The sequence below is a fragment of the Pundamilia nyererei genome, unplaced genomic scaffold (genome assembly GCF_000239375.1).
Source record: "Pundamilia nyererei isolate P.nyererei 1_Seehausen unplaced genomic scaffold, PunNye1.0 scaffold00097, whole genome shotgun sequence".
NCBI classification, from domain to species: domain Eukaryota; kingdom Metazoa; phylum Chordata; class Actinopteri; order Cichliformes; family Cichlidae; genus Pundamilia; species Pundamilia nyererei.
This window is the reverse complement of record NW_005187498.1, coordinates 725,621-744,220: the sequence shown is the minus strand read 5'-3', so window position 1 is coordinate 744,220 and position 18,600 is coordinate 725,621. Positions and strand designations below refer to the sequence as shown.

Genomic DNA, 18,600 nt, shown 5'->3' with positions numbered 1-18,600 from the left:
TGGGATAAAGAGGGAACAGAAAACAGGGCTCAGTGTAGGGCAGGAAGGAGGGGAGAGAAAGATGAAATAAGTGGGAGGTAAGAGAGTGAGGCCTGTGTTCACTAAGTCAGGTCACTTTCATCAATCAAATGTCTACCTACTGACTGATGAAATGCAGCGTAACAGTGTCTAAATATGGAGATCATCTCATAAACAGAGTAACTGGACCTATTTTGATCATTCTGAAGCTGAGGCTTATAACTTTCAGAAAATGCACAAGAACAGACAGAAAGTTATTTCATTTCGTCAGATTTCAGAGGAACCTTTATTTGGATTGCTCAAAGGCACATCTGAAATATTATTTTAAGTTCACATGCTCAATTGTGAATTATAACACCAGAGGAATGCTGCGTCGCTTGACAAACAATAGCTTAAAAAAGGACAAAATGGGTACAAAGGCTCCTTTTTCTCTCACTGCTTTGCTTTAAAGTGACACTCCCCCCCTCCCAAACACACACACACACACACACACATCCCATACCACCATCAACACCACCGTACACTCCCTACCCAACCTCCCACCAGCCAAGTAGCCAAGCAAATTTGTAGTTGCCTGTCTGCACAGTATGAGTCTCATACATCATCTTGGCTCGCCCACAAGAGGCAAACAAAAGTACCAAGTCAACCTTGTCAGAATGTTCTGCTTGCAATTCAAACGCAGTCAGTTCGCCTGCTTTGAGTGGCCTCCCAGAGTGCACAAAGAATACACTCCTGATTTGATTTGCATTACATCAACCTATCAACAAAAACAAATGGGCTTCCAAACAGAGAAGCACAGATAGGTAGCAGTTTGGGCCATTTTTTTCTGCTCTGTACCAGTTCCTTTCAGTATGTCTGTAATTTGTGACAAACAAATCTCAAATTGTGACCAATCTCAGACATATTCAGTGTATTTATCTAATGCCTGTGATGGGCCTTTCATTGCCTATGCACAAGTCTAAAAATACTGCGTGAATAAAAATAAAGAGCTTTGCCAGAAGGCTGGTTATAATTATTTTCAAGTTGACTGGAAACTCTGCTCTCCGTCAGACCCGGACTGCACTGTACAAGTGCACCTGTCACTTGTGTTTCCTACAGAAAAAAGTTATCTTTATACTTTCTGTTACGATCAATCATACATTGTATAGAAACACCAGAATTACTGGGAATTGCAACATCTTTCTGATGTGCGTTTTGTTGGCCTTCCCATCAATCACCACCTCTATCCTGACAAATATGTTCATTTCTGGCTTTAAAAAACATCCCGAAAAGTCAAAATGAAGGATCAAAGGTTGTTTTGTGACTAAAAATTGTTCCTATATTACAAAAATACATTTTTTAAATCCCACAAACCCTGGAATATCGGAATATGTGTGCCACAAGGCAGTTAAAAACTTAAAGCTGGCTATATATAGCCAACAGAATGGAGACTGAAGAAGTCACTCAGACGAGTGATGAAACATTTCTCCCACTGAAAACACCAAGTCCAGATGAACACAATCAACTTTTTGGAATAGCTTCTAAAGATCTAGATAAATTCAAACATAGGTGACTTTGGTAACAACTAAGCATGTTCTGTGCAATACCAAGGCCACCCATGTGGCCTTTGATCTCTGTAGCCATTGCCTTTCTACACCCAGCTAATATTCAATAAGGTCTTCAGCACTGTCAGAATGGAAAATAGGCCAAGCTTTGGCCCTCAATGAGATGTCATGTCCAAGCAGCAGAGGGCTGTTCGTGGGCAACCTGACCCCCAATTTGGGCCACCATCCTCTTACCAAAGGAAAGAGCTATGCATTAATTCATTCCTGAGCAAGAGGTAAAAGGCTAAGTCCACACTAAGATCTCAGTTTGAGGATTTTGCCCCCCTAGTGTGTATTGCAATTATAGCATCCCCTAGCGATATACAAAAGTGCACAATAGAGCACAACCAGGCAGTGCTGAGAAAAAAAAGCCCTCTTCTTGGCCCCAAAACAGCATAGTTTGTTGCTTGGGCGACAAGGCTTTGGTTCATTTTCACATTCTATCACAAACTCTCTCATACCTCAGTGAAAGCCGCAGACAGTGAAATCTAGTGTCTTCAACAGACACTGCCAGACACCCATGTTGGCAAATCAGTCCTTATCTAATTCAAGACTTTATAAGGACTTAAAATGACCCTGCTTGTGTTTCCCTTCGAAAGTCTCATCAGGTTTTATTTACCAAACTTGCTGAAAGGATAGCAAACATTGCCATCTGCTTGATTTAACACGAACTGAATGTCATTCTTTTGGGATAAGTGCATCAACTTTGCCTGAAATCTTTAATGGATTGTGAGTGTTGTGGGAGCTAGGTGGGGTGGTGACAGTGTCCATATCACAAACAAAGATGGCTAAGGATGTGAAGGGCAAGCCAGAAGTTCTGCTTGAGTGCATCTAAATGCAGGATCTACCCCAAGGAGAGCAACCAGCCCCTCTGCAGTTTCAAAACCATGCTCACACCTCTTTGCCCTTGCATAGCTTTCTCTTTCTGTATCTCTCCCACCCCCCATCTCTTTATATGTCCAGCTGGCTGCGCCACAAAGACTGCATCTCCCAGCTCCAAATGATCCTTAAACCCCCACATCCTTTGTTCTGCTCATTTTCCCACTCCCCAGAGATGGAGTTTAACAGCAAAAATTAAAATGAGGAAAGGATAGAGGATAGAGAAAGATTAAAAAGGTGAGGTAGAGTGAGAGGGTGTGTGAAAATGAGAGCCAGGGAATACTGGCTTCTTCAAGGCCCAGACTTCAGGGAATGTAAAACCTTGAGCGTGGAGGCTGCAAAGGCAGTGAGGAGTTGGTGTAAATACCTTTTGCATTATGACCTTGAAACAGAAACTGCAGCGGAATATTCTCAAAAAGACCATTCTGTTGATAAGTAAAAGGAACAGATCCAAAAAGTTTTCAATCAAGTTAAAGTCAGCCAGCTAAGCCTCTTCTTCAATTTCACTGCTTTTAAAGACACTCGGTGGCACTTTCTACTGGGGCTAAGATCATGTTTTGCGGTATTCATGCGGTCAATTACAGCCAACAAGTCCCTCCAGGTTGAAAAGATTTCGGATCCCTTACCCCACCGTGATGAAATCCCCCCAGTTCCCCAGGTTGTGCGAAATCATGCAGTGGATTGTTATGCAGAAAAAGGACCATAGTATGGAGATGTGGGCTGGAACTAATAGGATTGGTTTTGATTCATTAGATTCTCTTTCATCGGCCTGGTTGGAATTCCACTCCATGTCTCCTCAGGCTTCACACTTTTAAAATGGAGGCGGGAGGGGGGTAAGTGTTTATAATTGAGCCTCTGGACTGCAAAAGCTCATTACTCTATGGAATCATCCGCTTATTGCGACCCTGTGGAATTGTGTGAATGCATCCCCCTGTTCTTCAATGTACTGACAACACTTTACACGATATGACATGATTGACTTATCCAACACTTACATTTAAATGTGTATTTAGAAAATCTTAGTTTAGAAGAGTATCATTGCTATCCTCAACAGCTAATCTCCAAGAGCGTGTCTGGAGTCTTTTTTTCCTAACCCAACTTTCTTTAATGTCTGTTCAACATCAGAGCACTCAGTCCACGTCTGTGGTCACTAGACACTGCTGCAGCAAAATCCTCCAACAACCAGCCTGCATCACGATCAGTTCTTGGTGTTCCCTGATAGCTGGGCATGCTTATGTTCAGCAACTGGTGCTAGGTTAAAGTAAACCCAACTGGCCTGTTTTACAGGCAAAAAAAGCTCCGCCTAATATAGTTACAAGGTTATGTTTTGCATTGCGAAGTCTAATTATAGTTTGCCTTGTCCTATTTAAGCTTTTTCAACTGTCCAATTTAGGAACGCTTCTCTGGAAAACACAAGTCATATTACGCCAGCATACATTTGAGCTTTAAAGCAAAAGAACAAAAGGCAAAAATAATCCACACAGTACTTTTTTGATTGCCAAATATATACATGAAACTGTCTTTGTGTTTTCATGACAGTGTCAGACCATGAGACTGAGATAAATTCAGCGGAACTAAATTAACCAAGAAGATGTAGGCTACAAGAATGGTCGATGCATCAAACTAAAAATGTATCCGGTCCAGAAATATTATTGACAATACAAAACAAAGGCATACTGAATAATTTCGTGACAAATCCATGACTTCTTTTCTGGTTATCAGTCAAATTATAGACTTTTTTTTACTGGCACCACATGAATCAGATTCTGTAAAAACAAGCTAAATAATGTGGTATATCAACAGTCGGTCTGTTTGAAGAACTTCCAGCTTCAGGCAGCTGTAAATGGCAGATCGTGGAAAATTGAGCAATTTTCACTCTGGGCTAAATGTGCATCATGTACCATCACAATTATCAGTTACCGTACTTTGAGAGTACTGCAGAAATTAATCAGAAGCAAAAACTTGAGAGTCATAATCACATACTTAATTATTTATTTATTGTTGGATGAAAAAGTTGAATGACAAAGAATTACTGGCTTGTTACATACATGCATCAAAATTTAAAGGATGTGGTCATTACTTGTGCTAAGTGATACAAAATATGAAAACTTGACCCAAATATATCAATTTATATTGTTGTATACAAAATCATGAAGACACAAACAGCAGTGCTAAGACAAAACTGGATCTTCCATTCACATGTGTTCCACAATCTATTGTGAAGGCAGGCTGGGGTCTTCGGGACTTGTCAGACTGGGTAAATCAGCCTGTGATTCAGGCGCCAACTCTAGTGTGTTTTTAAGGGCTTGGCATACACTGGTTCCAGGAAATGAAAGGGAAGCAGCACAAAGAATGCCACCAGAAAGATGGTGCTCACCACAGCCAGAAGCACGTAGCGGCCGATGAACAAGGTGTCCACTATCTACAGAGCAAAAAGAAAGTAAATCCATTAAAAGTTTGTAGTTTCTAGTGTATGGAAAACACAGGGTTACACATAAAGTTCCTCTATTAGCCACTAGATGTCATGGCAGGGCTTTCATAAAGGCTCAAGAGCAAATTTCTCAGTGAGAAATCAATTTTCACATTTTCCCCCCCAAATTCAGATTGCATTGCATATTCTGGCACAATCTGTGCTTTCACCTACTTCAGACAAGTTTGATGAGTGTTGTAAGCAGTGACACGAAGAACGATGAGCAATAATCAAGAGCACCTGTATCTCTACCAAAGGAGTGGGATGGACTAGCATTTGTATGGTGCTTTTCTAGTCTTACTAAGCACAAACCACTGCTCCATATGCTATACATTTCCCCTTCATATACAGAGCAAATATGGCTCCACAATAGCTTTTAGTCTCTCTTTATGAAGAAGTGCTGAAAAAATGACTTGAAGTTTATTAGTATCTGTCAAGCCCTATTTGTTAAAAGCATCCATGGAAACAACAATGAGATCCTTGAACAGTAAAGCCTTTTCTGACAACTACATCACTCCATAACTCAGACAAGCCTGAAACATTTGGTTAACTGTGATGCTATAAATACATATAGTATTCAAAGATCTCTTTCTAGTTAATTTGGTGTTGGTGAACATTCAGTTTAGTTAACGAACTAAACTGAATGTTTAGTTCGTTAACTAAACATTCAGTTTAGTTAACGAACTAAACTGAATGTTTATAACGATATGGCAGATGGGAGAAAACCATGATGCAGGCTGTGACTCGCAGGCATAGAGACAGATCTATTTCTTGCTGGCTCTGGCCTATGCTCACTCACAGTGGTGAACACTTTGTGTGTTCACAGTGTTCACCACTGGCTGGCTATTAAAGGCAGCAGGTAGTACAGTATTCAGTATATAGTGTGATATAGTGTGACCTTCTATGGGTTCAGCCACTTTTGGGTTCAAACAGTAGACAAAAAATCCCTGCTGTACTCTTGTTTCTCTTTGCATTTGGAAACGATCATTTCCCCCATACTAATAGTTCACTATCTGACACTTTTAGTGCAATAATTAATTTGATGTAATGCACGGGTGTCTGTGGTAAATTGACCTTCTTTAACAGACTGCACAACAACCAGCTGCACTTTTTCATATTAAATGCTGTCTCTGAGTCCCTGCTGTTACAAAGCTGTCATTATATAAGCTTAGAGACTCTCATTAAAAGAAGTCCTGTGCACATTTAGAACTTATCCAGCCACACAGCCCGTTATTATCTTACACATAGAAAAATGATCCCAGATAGCATAACAAGAAAATCAGTTCAATAGGTGGAATAGGTTGAACATGCTGGAAGGGTCATGTCACTTTAAACCACTGGCCGAGAATTGGTCATCAAACCTCTGATGCTATGTTTGTTCACGGAATAAGCTGTGATTGAAAACATGTTTGTTGTTTCGCTCTCACACAACTTAATGCTGATTCGGGCTTCTCTTTATTTTGGAATCCTGCTGTTCCCTATCTAGACAGATGATCAGCAGGGACACCAACAACACAGCACTGCAGCTCACCCAAGCAACATGTCAATTAAGAGATGTGAAGCGAGCAAGATGCAGGGCTCAGAAAAACAACACATCTGCCACACTGATGATGCTGTTTCGTGGATAAGGGGAAGTTTGGATTTTTTAAATTTGCCATCAAAAAGATTAATCAGCACGTCATTAATGGCTGCATGTTATAATTTGGATCATGAATACAAGAAGACAAACGGAGAAAACGCCCTTAAGCTAAATAATGGGAGGAGAGCTGCAATTCTACTGCAGTCTTAAACAGGATTTCACAGAGTCTGCTGTGAAATGAGAGAAGGTGTGTGCATGTGCACGCGTGTAAACCCACTGGTGTGCATGAGGTGGGGTTGATGTATGCTGTTTCTTATAGGTGCATTTAACACATCTCACTTTTTAATTTGCCAATTACGCAGCAAGCAGGAGCCCAAAAAGCGGCCCATGTTTTATTAATGTGCCACAGGACGCACAGTGTGAGCATGCAGGCGGTGGGGGAGGTGGGAGAACTATGGGGTGTGGTACAAACCACCCCCACTCCTGCTCTAAGACTGGCCTAATTGGCACTATGATATTTTACTTTTCTTTAACAGGAGGCTAGACATTCTTTTCTCTCACTTATCTTTCTGCTTGCAGATAGGTTACAAAGTTTTGTGTGTCTTTGTGTGTATTAGCTAAAAATGAGTGTACATCACAACATGATACAAACACAAAAAGTCACTAACTGTGCCCAGTAGATCAATTTATTACCTTAACATGCATATCTGCCTTCATTTAAATACCGTTTTGGATCCTACGGGGGAGGGTAGATGATCTGTTTTCTACAGGTGTTACTACATACTCCAAAGAACGGAGATGAAGACGTTCTTCACGCCTCTTTTTCTTCTTTTCTTTTCTTTAAGCAATTTGCGTCTTGCTATTATAATATTTGAATTCTGGTGGCATCTTTCTGTTTTGAGGTTTTTGTAAAAATGATGATGAGAGAACCCTTTTTAGGACTTGATTTTTAAAAAATCTTTATCTCAAATCATGGGAAATAATGTGCGTCTCAATAATGACTTGAGAAGTAAGAAAACCTGTGTGTGATAATTAGTCAGCATAGGTTCATTTTATTTGGTAACCTTGTACAGAAATCCAGGAAGTCTGATTTCGCTGCCTCCCCCTCTCTCTGTTGTTGGTCTGGTATCTGCCTTTGCACAAAGGATATAAAACATGAGCTGGCCAGAATGCTGCTCCGCTCTGCTATTTCTATGGGGTGGCAGCTTGCTTGGCAGATCTAGCCGGCTTATTGGCACGACCCCGAGGCAGCATGGGGGAGTGTTTGTTCTGTGTTGCTGCTGGTCTAAGATAAAGCAGACCAGGCCTTTTACGACAAGCACATGCACAGAAGTGCACACACTGACACTATTTACAGGCATACAGTGTTGTGCAGATACTGCCTTACATTACAGTAAAATTAAGCTTTCATTCTGCATCGGCTGTTTATATACACTCACTGCATCTTAAAGCTAAGTAGAACGTAGATCTTTAATTAGTACAAATGAATGTAGCGAATGCTTTACTTTACAACCCTGCATGATCAGAGCTTTGCCATTTAGAACTAAATATAACTCACCTTTCTACATAATAACACCGTCTATGATAAAATTGTCTTTGAGAATTAGGATTGCAGGCACTATAATTAACTGAATAAATAACATAATGTATTGAACATGAGATAAACATTCAGCTAAAGCTTGCTGTTAATTTGTGGGCTCTAAATCCTCATTTTTCCCTCTGCACCCAATATATTGGCTGGAAATAAATGCCACATGGCCTTACATCAAGACTGATGACATCGCAGACCCCCATCATTTCTAAATGAACTACATTATGTTGTCATTAAGCAGGAAACACAAGTAGGGACACACCAATTGTAAAGTTCTGGGACCTTATTTATTTAAAAAAAAAAGTACATCTGATTTCTACAACACATGTACACATACCTGCATGCATTGTTCTCTTAATAAATCTGACTCCGACTGAACCAGGTGTGGATGAACCTACTGATCAGGGGCTCTTTTAGTCACATTGCCTTCTGTCTGTGACAGTGCAGGCATTATGCAGTATTACATATGAGTGTCACCTCACTACTTCCATGCTTACAGCAATCAGACTCTCTGAGCCACAACTTTCTATTATGATTAACTAAAACTAAAATAAAACTAAAACTAGATGTTGAAACAAAGGATTTTAAATAACTAAAATAAAAAACTAGATTCTTAAAAAAATTAAAACAAAAAATTCTGTGAACTTGGAAAAGGAAGTAAAATAAAATTAAAAATTAAAAAAGGAATTGATGGATGTGTTTATTGCGACTGCTGATGTCTATAAGACTGTGAGTCAACTGCTCGAAAAAAGCCATTATACAGAGTTTTTTGTAATAACTGTACTGATTTTCTGAACTGAATTGTACTGAACTATTAAAACCAAACCAGAAGCAAACATTTTTTAATAACAAAAACTAAACAAAAACAAGCAAACCCTACTCTGGCAGGCTAACTGAAACTGAGCAGCCTCCTAGTAGATCTACCTCTGTTATTAGTTTGAAAATCCTACGTCACTTTGTTCTCAAGTTATCACATTTACAAATTTGCTTGTCCACACTGCCCACCTAGCAGGGTGACAGCAGTATCAGCCTTTTACAGTTGAGGGATACTAAAAAAAATTAAAAAATACAGAACTATTGAATGTCTAGCCTAGCCCACAATATCATAAGCACTCAAATATATATGGTGTAGTGTAAAGAGTGCTGTCAGTGGCTTTATTGCCAAACTATAAATTTATAGTGCATAAGTGTGGGTTATAACAACATAAGCTGTTCATTTAAACCATTTGTCATGGCCACCAATGACTGGCTCTTTCTTATTTGCTCTAGGGCAATGTGATTCACCTCTTCACCATCTTTGTTACCAGTTTACTTGTCTGCAAAATATTCTTACATGTGTGTCACTCTTTCCATACCATGTGTTTTCAAAAACTGCAATCTCTGTGTGAGAAGACATGCAAGTTTTTATACGACATTACACTGGCCAGCTGAAATACATCAATGTGAAAACATTTGGATACCTCAGTGAACATTCAGCGCTTTATTTAAAAAAGGTTTACATGTTAATATCTAATCTTGTTTTTATTTATCTCTGGGGGAAAAGTGCTTTAATCGCAGCTAAACAACAAAAATGAACCTTGTTTTATGTTCTAACTGAGGAAAGGGTTACCCCACCACTTAATAGCCAGTTTTCCCCCTTTGACTTGGGCTAAAATAACTTCAAAGACGCTTTTTGTAGTCATCCAGCAGTCTCTGACATCAGTCTGCAATATAGCAGAATACCATCAGTGGTGGCAGACTCTCAATAGTCATCTCAACAATTAATAGGTCTTTACAATGCCACCCCAGGACTCTCAATTTCTTAGTTTTCAACCAGTTCTTGGTGGATTTACTGGTATGTTTTAGGTCAGTGTCATGTTGCAGGATTCAATTCTGCTTAAACTCTTTAAAGATGCCCTCAACTCATAGCCTCAAATTCAGGTGAAATATTATTGGTGAAAATCAGCAATATTCACGTCACGGGAAGCCACTGAGATGAATATTGTTCAGTATGGTGGATAACTGCAGTACTGATCTGTGACTGATCAATCAATGCATCCCTAGCTAGTTTTTGTTTTAATGAATACATTTTCAATAAATGGTATCGTGTTCTGTGTTTTCCTGACATCGATTTTGCAGCAGATTTACAGTAAAAACTAGTGAACAAAATGATGAGCAAAATCATACTAATTATTATTCCAGATGGCACATGAGACTTGGAGTCGAGTTACCCAATAAACAAAGATACAGACACTGACACACTCTTTAATATTATGTTAACGTGTCTGTGATTAGTGAATTAAGCTCACCTCTATATCTTTGAAAGGCAGAGGTGTCTCTGGGCTGCGGGGGAAAAACACCAACACCAAAGTGATCGTGAGAGCCAAGAGGAAAACAGGAAGAACTCCTAACCTGAGAAGACACATGGGATTCAAAGACAGAGGATTGAGGATGAGGTCTCCACTACTGAGTTAATGATCTGTAAGGCATGCAGGGTTACCTGGGGCTAATGTCATCATAGCCAATAGCAATCTAAACAATGGCAGCCTTTATTGTGGTTTTCAAAAGTTGTTAACTTTCCAATCAAGTAAATAGCACCATGTTTCACACATTTAAACTTTACTGTAATTGCACAGTGTTTGGTGTTACAGGAGTTCAAATTTTACTGACTTTAGTGGTATAATGGTCCAATGTTGAGTAATTGCACAAATGTTAATCAGCAGGGAGTGCAAGGTGTATCGCTGCAGCACTCAACCAGTGAAGCAGCGTGTGTTTTGTTAAAACTTTGATGGAAAAGTTGATTTTTGCTGGTCTCACTGAGTAGCCTATAAAGCAAAACAATGTCTCAGCATGTCTCATGGTGACTGTGCAGAAATCCCTTCCCTTGGTGTTAATTAGATTGTTTTTGAGCACTTAACACCTCCTCTGTCCCTCGCCTCCTCTCAAACACCCAGCTCCAGCCCTTAATGATATTTGAGACATTATAATTTTTGTAATTTTAACCCAGCTGACGGGGGTGGGACGTGGCCGCAAGTCAGTGAACTAATAATGGCATTAAAGCATTAAGTCAACATTATCATACGGTGCTTTTCTCCAGGGACCAAAAAGCAGGTATAATAGGGCACTTAGGAGGCAGAAAAAGGAAAGACAGAAATCTGGAAATGACTCTACGAACTATAAATTTGGGGACAATGACTGGTAAAGTGGCTAACAGAATAGAGAGACATAAGGTAGATATTTTGTGTGTGCAAGAGACCAGGTGAAAGGAATGCAAGTATATTGAAGTAGGAGTAGTTATGAAGGATGAGCTGCTTCATTGAAGGGGGGGGGGGAGTAAATGTATAGAGACAATCAGGAGTTGCACCGTGTTTTTGTTTTTTTTAGATCTATAGAAATGATATAATAGGGTTCCAAGAGAGGAACTGTGGTACTGCATGAGGACGTCAAGAGTGACAGAGAGGTATGTGAGGGTGGTGCAGGACATGTATTACAGGTATTATAGGGATTACAGATGGGTCTGAGCCCCTTCTTGTCTGCATTGGTGTAGGACAAGCCGACAGACGAGGTCAGGCAGGGGTTTCTATGGACTATGATGTTTACAGAAGACATTGTAATCTAAAGTGAGAGTAGAGAACAGGTGGAAAAGAGCCTGGAGGGGTGTAGGTGTAGACCTGCTATACATCACATACATCTGGCTGTAGAGACGCCAGTGCTAACAAAATGACAGGAGGCAGAACAGATGGTGAAAGACTTGAAGATGCTGAGGTTTTTTTTAGGAGTGACCAGGACGGACAAAGTTAGAAAGGCACGCCTGACAATGTTGGGACATGTACAGTGGAGGGACAGTGGATAAACTGGACGAAGGATGTTTCAGATGGAGCTGTCAGGCAGGACAAAAAAAAGATCTTCGGCTTCATGCATGTAGTGAAAGAGGACTGAAAGACAGAGGAGGATGGTAGGGAAAGGCTGAAATGGAGCCAGATAACCCGCTGCAGGTCCCTAAAGGGAGCAGCGGAAAGCAGAAGACATTTTTTGGGATTACACTGTGGTTACTGTGTGATGCAAAAGTATGCCGAATTTACAAGGAAGCCTCATTAGTGGTTACAACGTGTTATCTCCTAGGTGCACTGAAGCCCAGCTATGAGACAAGTGGCGCGCATTTCAAGGAAATGCGGCGCCCATTGAGATAAATGTTATCCCGGCTTTTCGTTATAAATATTCCTATATTCCATCAGAGTTAAGCCTGTGTGTGTGCTGTTATGCCACTCACTTTGCGGACCCTGGCGCTCTCAGCAGCAAAATCCCAAACACAAGAGCAACAATCCAGACCGCCACAATAACGAAGACGCCGGTACCGACTTCAAGGACAGTATTTGCCATTTTAGAGCAACGTTTTTAAGGGAGCTAACTCATCACACCGAACGCCCAATCCTTTGTATTTATGAAAAATGCTAATTGTACACTTAACAACGCTGTGCGGTATCGAACTACCGACAGCTGCAGCAGCTAAAGGTAGTCGAGACACTGCCTTACAAGTAAGTTCGCTGTCTCTACTAGCGCTGAGACAGAAGGCTTTAAAATATCAGGCCGACACAGTTGCGAACTAATGTTGCCAGCTAACTCGCCATTTCTCACATAAAAACGAGCCGAGCATCGGTTAAGCCTTTTATTTTTTTTCTTAGCATCGGTTAAGCCTTCTCTATGGCTTCATCTGCTTCCTGGTAACAACAAACTGTAATGTAATTGGGTAAATGAGCCAGACGACTAACCAATCAAATGCGTCGTTACTTAAGCGTTAAGCCCCACTGTGAAGCTGCCACACAACACCAGAGAAGAAGAAGTAGAGCCTTCTTATGCGAATGTCGAACTTTAACCCATTTATTCCGAGGAAGGGTCCCATTTTACAGCCAGGTCCTTGCATTATAGCCAGGCCACGTTTCAGCGCCTTATGTTAGGTTCGGCTCACTGAGGTAGATTTCCTTAAAGTTTATGAACCGGCGGTGTTTGAAACACTCATAAAGTCTTGTATGAATACTTATCTGAAGGTATCCCCAGAGTAAGCCCAAAAGAGTATTAGTATTATTCAGTCTTGCACAAAACACATTTAATTCAACGGATTATCACACGTGTTCATAAAGTATCCCGCCGTATTTTAAACTCCTGTTTTTATTCATAACAATATTCTGCTCCTTGATCTACAAAGTGTATTAATAGTAGTGACTGAATGTCTAACGTGCACTCCGAGCTAAGATTTATCATGGGTAATATTCATGGTGACCAACAGGGGGCTAGCCAGGTCCGCGATTCAAAGGCATGTGCATTCTAGCGCGCGTGTGTGAGAGAAATTATGAATATGTCGCCTTATTAGATATTTACATTTTTTTAGAGCAGTTTAAACCGCTCTTTGTGTTTTGCCTGTGCCTGCCTGACTTTCCATCGGGCGATTTGATCGTTTCTACACTTGCACTGCAATCAAACAGATTAAAGCGCACACAAACGTCTCACTTTCAATGTTGTATCAAAGTGTCCAGGAAGGGGCGATTCTGGGATTAGACCTTGAAGGGGGCTCAGCCCCCTATCATAATGACATGCACAGACTTCCTTGCAATTAATATTAGCGGAATATTCTGTTTGTAAACATGCGCTGCTGTCCTTTTCCACTTTACAACCCTCAGTTCAAAGGAATGCACATTACAATATTACCTTCAAAGCAACCCAATTAGTTGGAATGAATAAACACAGTTTTCCATATGAAACACCAGTCTTATAGCGGGCAAACTGAAGGCAAAGACTCAATTGTGTTCAATTGTTGACCAGAAATGACCACGGTACATTAAAGAACTATTTGTAACAAAGCAGATATGAGAAGAAACATGCACAGCCTTTTGTCACTCTCTTTTTTCAGTCTCTTAACCACGTACAGGCAGTTCAGTTTACTTCAATTAAATTGCAATTAAAATTAAAACATTTAAAAAAAACATCACTCTGCCACCCCATACACCTGGAGTTGGTGGAGTTTATTTTACACTAAAGTTTCCAAATTCATGCAAACCCTTCATTTATTCTGCAGGACACATGATATCAGGTCCCCTGATCCAAGAGTGGAGAATAGATTTGTAATGGCATCCATCCTGTTCAAGCCATGTTTAGCGATGGGAACCCTATTCAGTTCGTATCAGTTAATATGTTCTATTTAGAATATGAAATCATTATTAATGAGTGTGAGCAAAGCAGAAGCTACCATGGCTTTGTAACTTTTGTTGGCTTTCACTACATATTCACTCTTAGCTGTTTTCTCTCTGTCTAGAGGTCTGCTTTGCTGTAAACAAACACTGCACCCCGATTTCACCAGAACAGAAATAGGAAATTGATAAAGCACATGCATATATACCAGCAGACCTAAGGCTCAGAAAGCTAAAATTAGCTAATAGACTCTAACAATCTAGCCTACATTAACATTTTTGATGGTAATGACCCTGTTTTATCAGGACTATTTACACTTTTCCTTGCATGTTTACATATTTAGGTAATGTGTGTTTTCAATCTTCACAAGTGAGTGGTGTCGTGGAATGACCTCGTCATCTTCTTTCTGTCAAAATAACACAAATCTATTAATAAAAATCCACACTGTTGATGTTGAAGCATGTATGAGTGCACTGTAACATCATGACATTAAGAACACTGGATATCTAAATCTGTGCTTGTTATAACCTGCACTGTCTCCAGCAGACCAGGTGGGAATATAAATGCAAAATTAGACAATGATAACAGAACATTTTTTTAGGGGTTCTATGTCCAAATTCAGGGGTGCTTGAACATTCCCGATAAAGAAGGTCTAAACTCAGGTCTTTTCTGTTTGAACGAAGAACTGTAATCAGTGGTAAACCGGAACAAGTGAGGATATAACAAAAAGAACGAGGATAAGTGGAGCTGTGGTGACTACAACTGAGACATTTAACATTGAAGCAGCTACCCACAGCTGTAGCATAGCATAGCATCTTTATTTATAACGCACTTTACATCCAACAATGTTGGCCAAAGTGCTACAAATATAAAACAAAGAGAAAACAGTTTAAATTACATATAGAATATCTTAAAATTAAAAATAATATATATCCATCCATCCGCTTATCCTTTTCAGGGTCGCGGGGGGCGCTGGAGCCTATCCCAACTGTCATAGGGCGAGAGGCAGGGTACACCCTGGACAGGTCGCCAGTCTGTCGCAGGGCCAACACACAGGGACAGACAACCATTCGCACTCACATTCATTCGCACATTCACACCCAGTGACAATTTGGATTTTCCAATTAACTTATCCCCACAAGCTGCATGTCTTTGGACGGTGGGAGGAAGCCGGAGTACCCGGAGGGAACCCACGCAAACACGGGGAGAACATGCAAACTCCACACAGAAAGACCCCGGCCTGATGGGGGAATTGAACTCAGGACCTTCTTGCTGTGCGGCAACAGTGCTAACCACCGTGCCACCGTGCTGCCTTAAAAATAATATAATTAATTAGAAACATATTAAGAGACATCAACAAGTCCTGCTGTGCTGAAAGCCGAGGTAAATAGATAAGTTTTAAGACGTGATTTAAAAACAGATAAGGAAGGTGCCTGTCTAACATGTAAAGGCAACTCATTCCACAATTTTGGTGCTGCCACAGCAAACGCCCGATCCCCTCTGAGCTTACGATTTGTCCTGGGCACGCTCAGGAGGAGCTGGTCTGCCGACCTGAGGGACCGGGAAGTTATGTATGGATGAAGACGCTCAGAGAGATACAGAGGGGCAGCATTTGACAAACACTTAAAGACAAATAAAAGCAGCTTAAAATGGATCCTAAAATGCAGCCAATGAAGTGAATATAAAACTGGGGATTCCTGTAGGGATTAGAACAGCAGGAAATCAACACGCAGTGAATTAGGTTTCTTATACTAAAAAGGTTCAAGCTTGCCTGTAACTGGACACACTTTCCTGACAAAGGCTGTCACATTATGTTTGTATAAAGACCGAAAGCAAAGAGGATGACCGAACAGATGTAGGTCACTTTACTTTTCAGGTTTATAACAGAGTCCGCCCGAGCTCAATGAATGTGTTCATATATTAAATCATTTGAAAATGTCATTTAAATGTTCACATTTTTGCGTTTTAAGCTGGTCCAGACTGATTCTCTTGATTCAAAATCAACTAAATTCTTTAGATTTTTTTTATTGAAATGAACTGTTGTTTGCTGTTGTTGTTACTGTGATTGTTCTAAACGAGTTGCACCACCGTAACTCGACCGCAAATGTCAATGCGCTCTTCTTGGAGGTTTCGTGTGTTTGGAGCCCTACACCTGATTGCGGTATTTCCCATGGACACTGGAAGGCATCAGCAGCCCGGTGTTGGGAAAACGGGGAGCGGAGATGAAGATGGAGGTGGGAGGGGCCTGACATGACTGACGTCAGCGACTGTGTGGAGGAGTATAGGCTGTGCTGTCAGCCCAGTGTCAGTCTGATGAAGATTGGCATGCAGGTAAGCTGTCATTCATTTTCAATGTCAGTGCATGGGAGCAGGGCTTCAGCACTCCAGCGTCCTTTTTCCCCCTTTCCCCCCCTTCATTACAAAAGGCAGGACATTATTCATACAGTCAGACAGCCAGCCAGGCCAGAGTGAGGGAGAGAGAGATAGGGAGGGAAAGAGAGACAGAGAGAGAGTGAGGGAGGGAGAAAGAAAAAAAAAGAGAGAGCGAGAGACTGAGGGAAGGGAGGGGGCCTAGAGGAGGGGGTGAAAAAAGAGAGAGGGAAAGGAGAGGAGAAGCATTTTTGTGCTGGACTCAAAGACCAGTGGATTTTTTTTCCCTTTGCTTGATGCGGCATTTGGATTTTTGAAATTGTCGCGGTAATGTTTGTGATGCGGTTATCTCAGATTTTTTTAATGTATAAAGCGGATGTTTTAGTGCAAATGTAATAGTTTAAAGAGAATAAAAGCAGTAAAGCGTGCAGGAAGCTGGCGTTCTGTTTGCTTTGATTTCTTTGTCAAAAAGCTTCGGAGCGCCTCATCCCATTCTAATTAATCGCAAATTAACACTTCATTTTACGGCGTGTCTGTAACGTGCAAAAGGCGTGTTGTGTTGTAATGTAATGCGATTTTCTTGATGTTGAAGTTTCGTTGTTGCGCTGTTAAAAAGGCTTTTATTTTGACTGACCGAGTTAGGTGAGGTGTAAATGGGGGGTGTCATGTTGCACACTTGCAATTTGATGTAATTCACTGAATTTTATTATTATTTTTCTTAATGCTCGTGAGTTTTGCGTGTGTAATTGTTTTGGTTTGCAGGAAAAATAGATGGTTGCATGTTTTTCAATCTCAAACTGAAAAAAGTGAACTATAGTTACCTTTAAAATTATATTTTTTTGCTGATGACTTACAAAAGTACCCAAGCTTTTCAGTGAAATTAGTGTAGCAGCAGTATTTTAAAGCAAAACAAACAATATATAAAGCTAAAATATTACATGTAGTAATTTAAGTTGTCCTCATATAGGGGCATGTTTGACTTCTTATTTTCTCAATCAATGTTTGACTGAAGTGAGCTCTAAAGTTTACACTCAGCCTACCCAGCCCTGCAAAAACCTCCCTAGTCTGAACACTGGCCCTCTTTGTGTGCCGCTCACCACTTTCTATTTCAGATGACTTGTTTATTCCACAATTGCTTGAATGACGGTTTTGCTCACCGTAGAGCTTGTTTGACTGGCACAAAACACTGTCTGCGAGACAGCTAGTTTTCAGCACTGCTAGCCTGTATGATTTGACTTACATCCTTGAGTTAGAGAGGCCCAGATTTGCTGGTCTTTTGCTCTGTCTTAGTAGTTTTTTTGAGTCAAATTCAGCCAACTCCTGTGTTCCTTTGGGCAGTATTTCATATAGGCAGGCGCAGATTTGATAAACACATGTGACTTAAAAAAAGAAAAGCTTTTCTTGATATAAAATTTAAACTGACAACTGACACAGTTGTTTTTTCTCAGTGGTAAAATGCTCTGGCTATACAAAGCTAACTGAGGGCCTAATAACTAAGGCCATAGTGTGAACATCAAGAGTACATTAGCTTAATTAAATATGCCTGAACCATTTGTTTACTAATCATCTGCTTCCCTGAGAAATCACGATGGCGATTTGGACCACTTTAGGTCCCTTTGTCAGACACATTCACCAGGTGCAAAATGCTGAGCATGAAATCCCACGAGGGGCTAAATTTGCACCCACTGTGAAAGTAAACACTTTGTAAGATACTGCTGTTGTTCTGTGAATTGCTGTTAAAAGAGCAAGAGAAGCCCTTTTAGCTTTTACACCGTTCAAATCACCCTTTGTCAGTAGATGATTTACCTGCGAATGGATCGAGACGGTGTACACAAATACGCAAGCACACGAGTTGATACGCATCACTAGTCACCCTCAGAGATGTTTGTTCTTTGTTGTTATGTACCCCACGCAGCTCTACATATTGTCAAAAGGCGATAATGCCAAT

The 18,600-nt window shown here is 40.6% G+C and overlaps 2 protein-coding genes across 3 annotated transcripts in view; one reads left to right on the top strand and one right to left on the bottom strand.

The window, feature by feature from the left end:
* Window positions 1–4,455: 4,455 nt before the first annotated feature.
* Window positions 4,456–12,810, bottom strand: tmem218 (transmembrane protein 218). Its single transcript, XM_005740098.1, has 3 exons — window positions 12,370–12,810; window positions 10,409–10,511; window positions 4,456–4,902 (listed from the first exon to the last, which is right to left on the bottom strand). Exons 1-3 carry the CDS (start codon window positions 12,477–12,479, stop codon window positions 4,768–4,770), a joined length of 348 nt encoding a protein of 115 aa, XP_005740155.1. The 5' UTR covers window positions 12,480–12,810; the 3' UTR covers window positions 4,456–4,767.
* Window positions 12,811–16,558: 3,748 nt separating this feature from the next.
* LOC102210548 (pbx/knotted 1 homeobox 2) overlaps window positions 16,559–18,600 on the top strand; it is a 117,867-nt gene continuing 115,825 nt past the window's right edge. For both annotated transcript variants that reach the window (XM_005740097.1, XM_005740096.1), the window contains exon 1: window positions 16,559–16,613. The gene's annotated coding sequence lies outside the window, so the exon portion shown is untranslated. The remainder of the gene's footprint in view (window positions 16,614–18,600) is intronic.

What these genes read in the sequence shown, in the direction of transcription:
- tmem218 (XM_005740098.1), bottom strand. Translation starts at nt 12,479, where the DNA reads ATGGCAAATACTGTCCTTGAAGTCGGTACCGGCGTCTTCGTTATTGTG. An exon ending in AGAGCGCCAGGGTCCGCAAA is followed by an intron (nt 10,512 to 12,369) that starts GTGAGTGGCATA and finishes GTGTCTTCTCAG; the next exon opens with GTTAGGAGTTCTTCCTGTTT. An exon ending in TGCCTTTCAAAGATATAGAG is followed by an intron (nt 4,903 to 10,408) that starts GTGAGCTTAATT and finishes TTTGCTCTGTAG; the next exon opens with ATAGTGGACACCTTGTTCAT.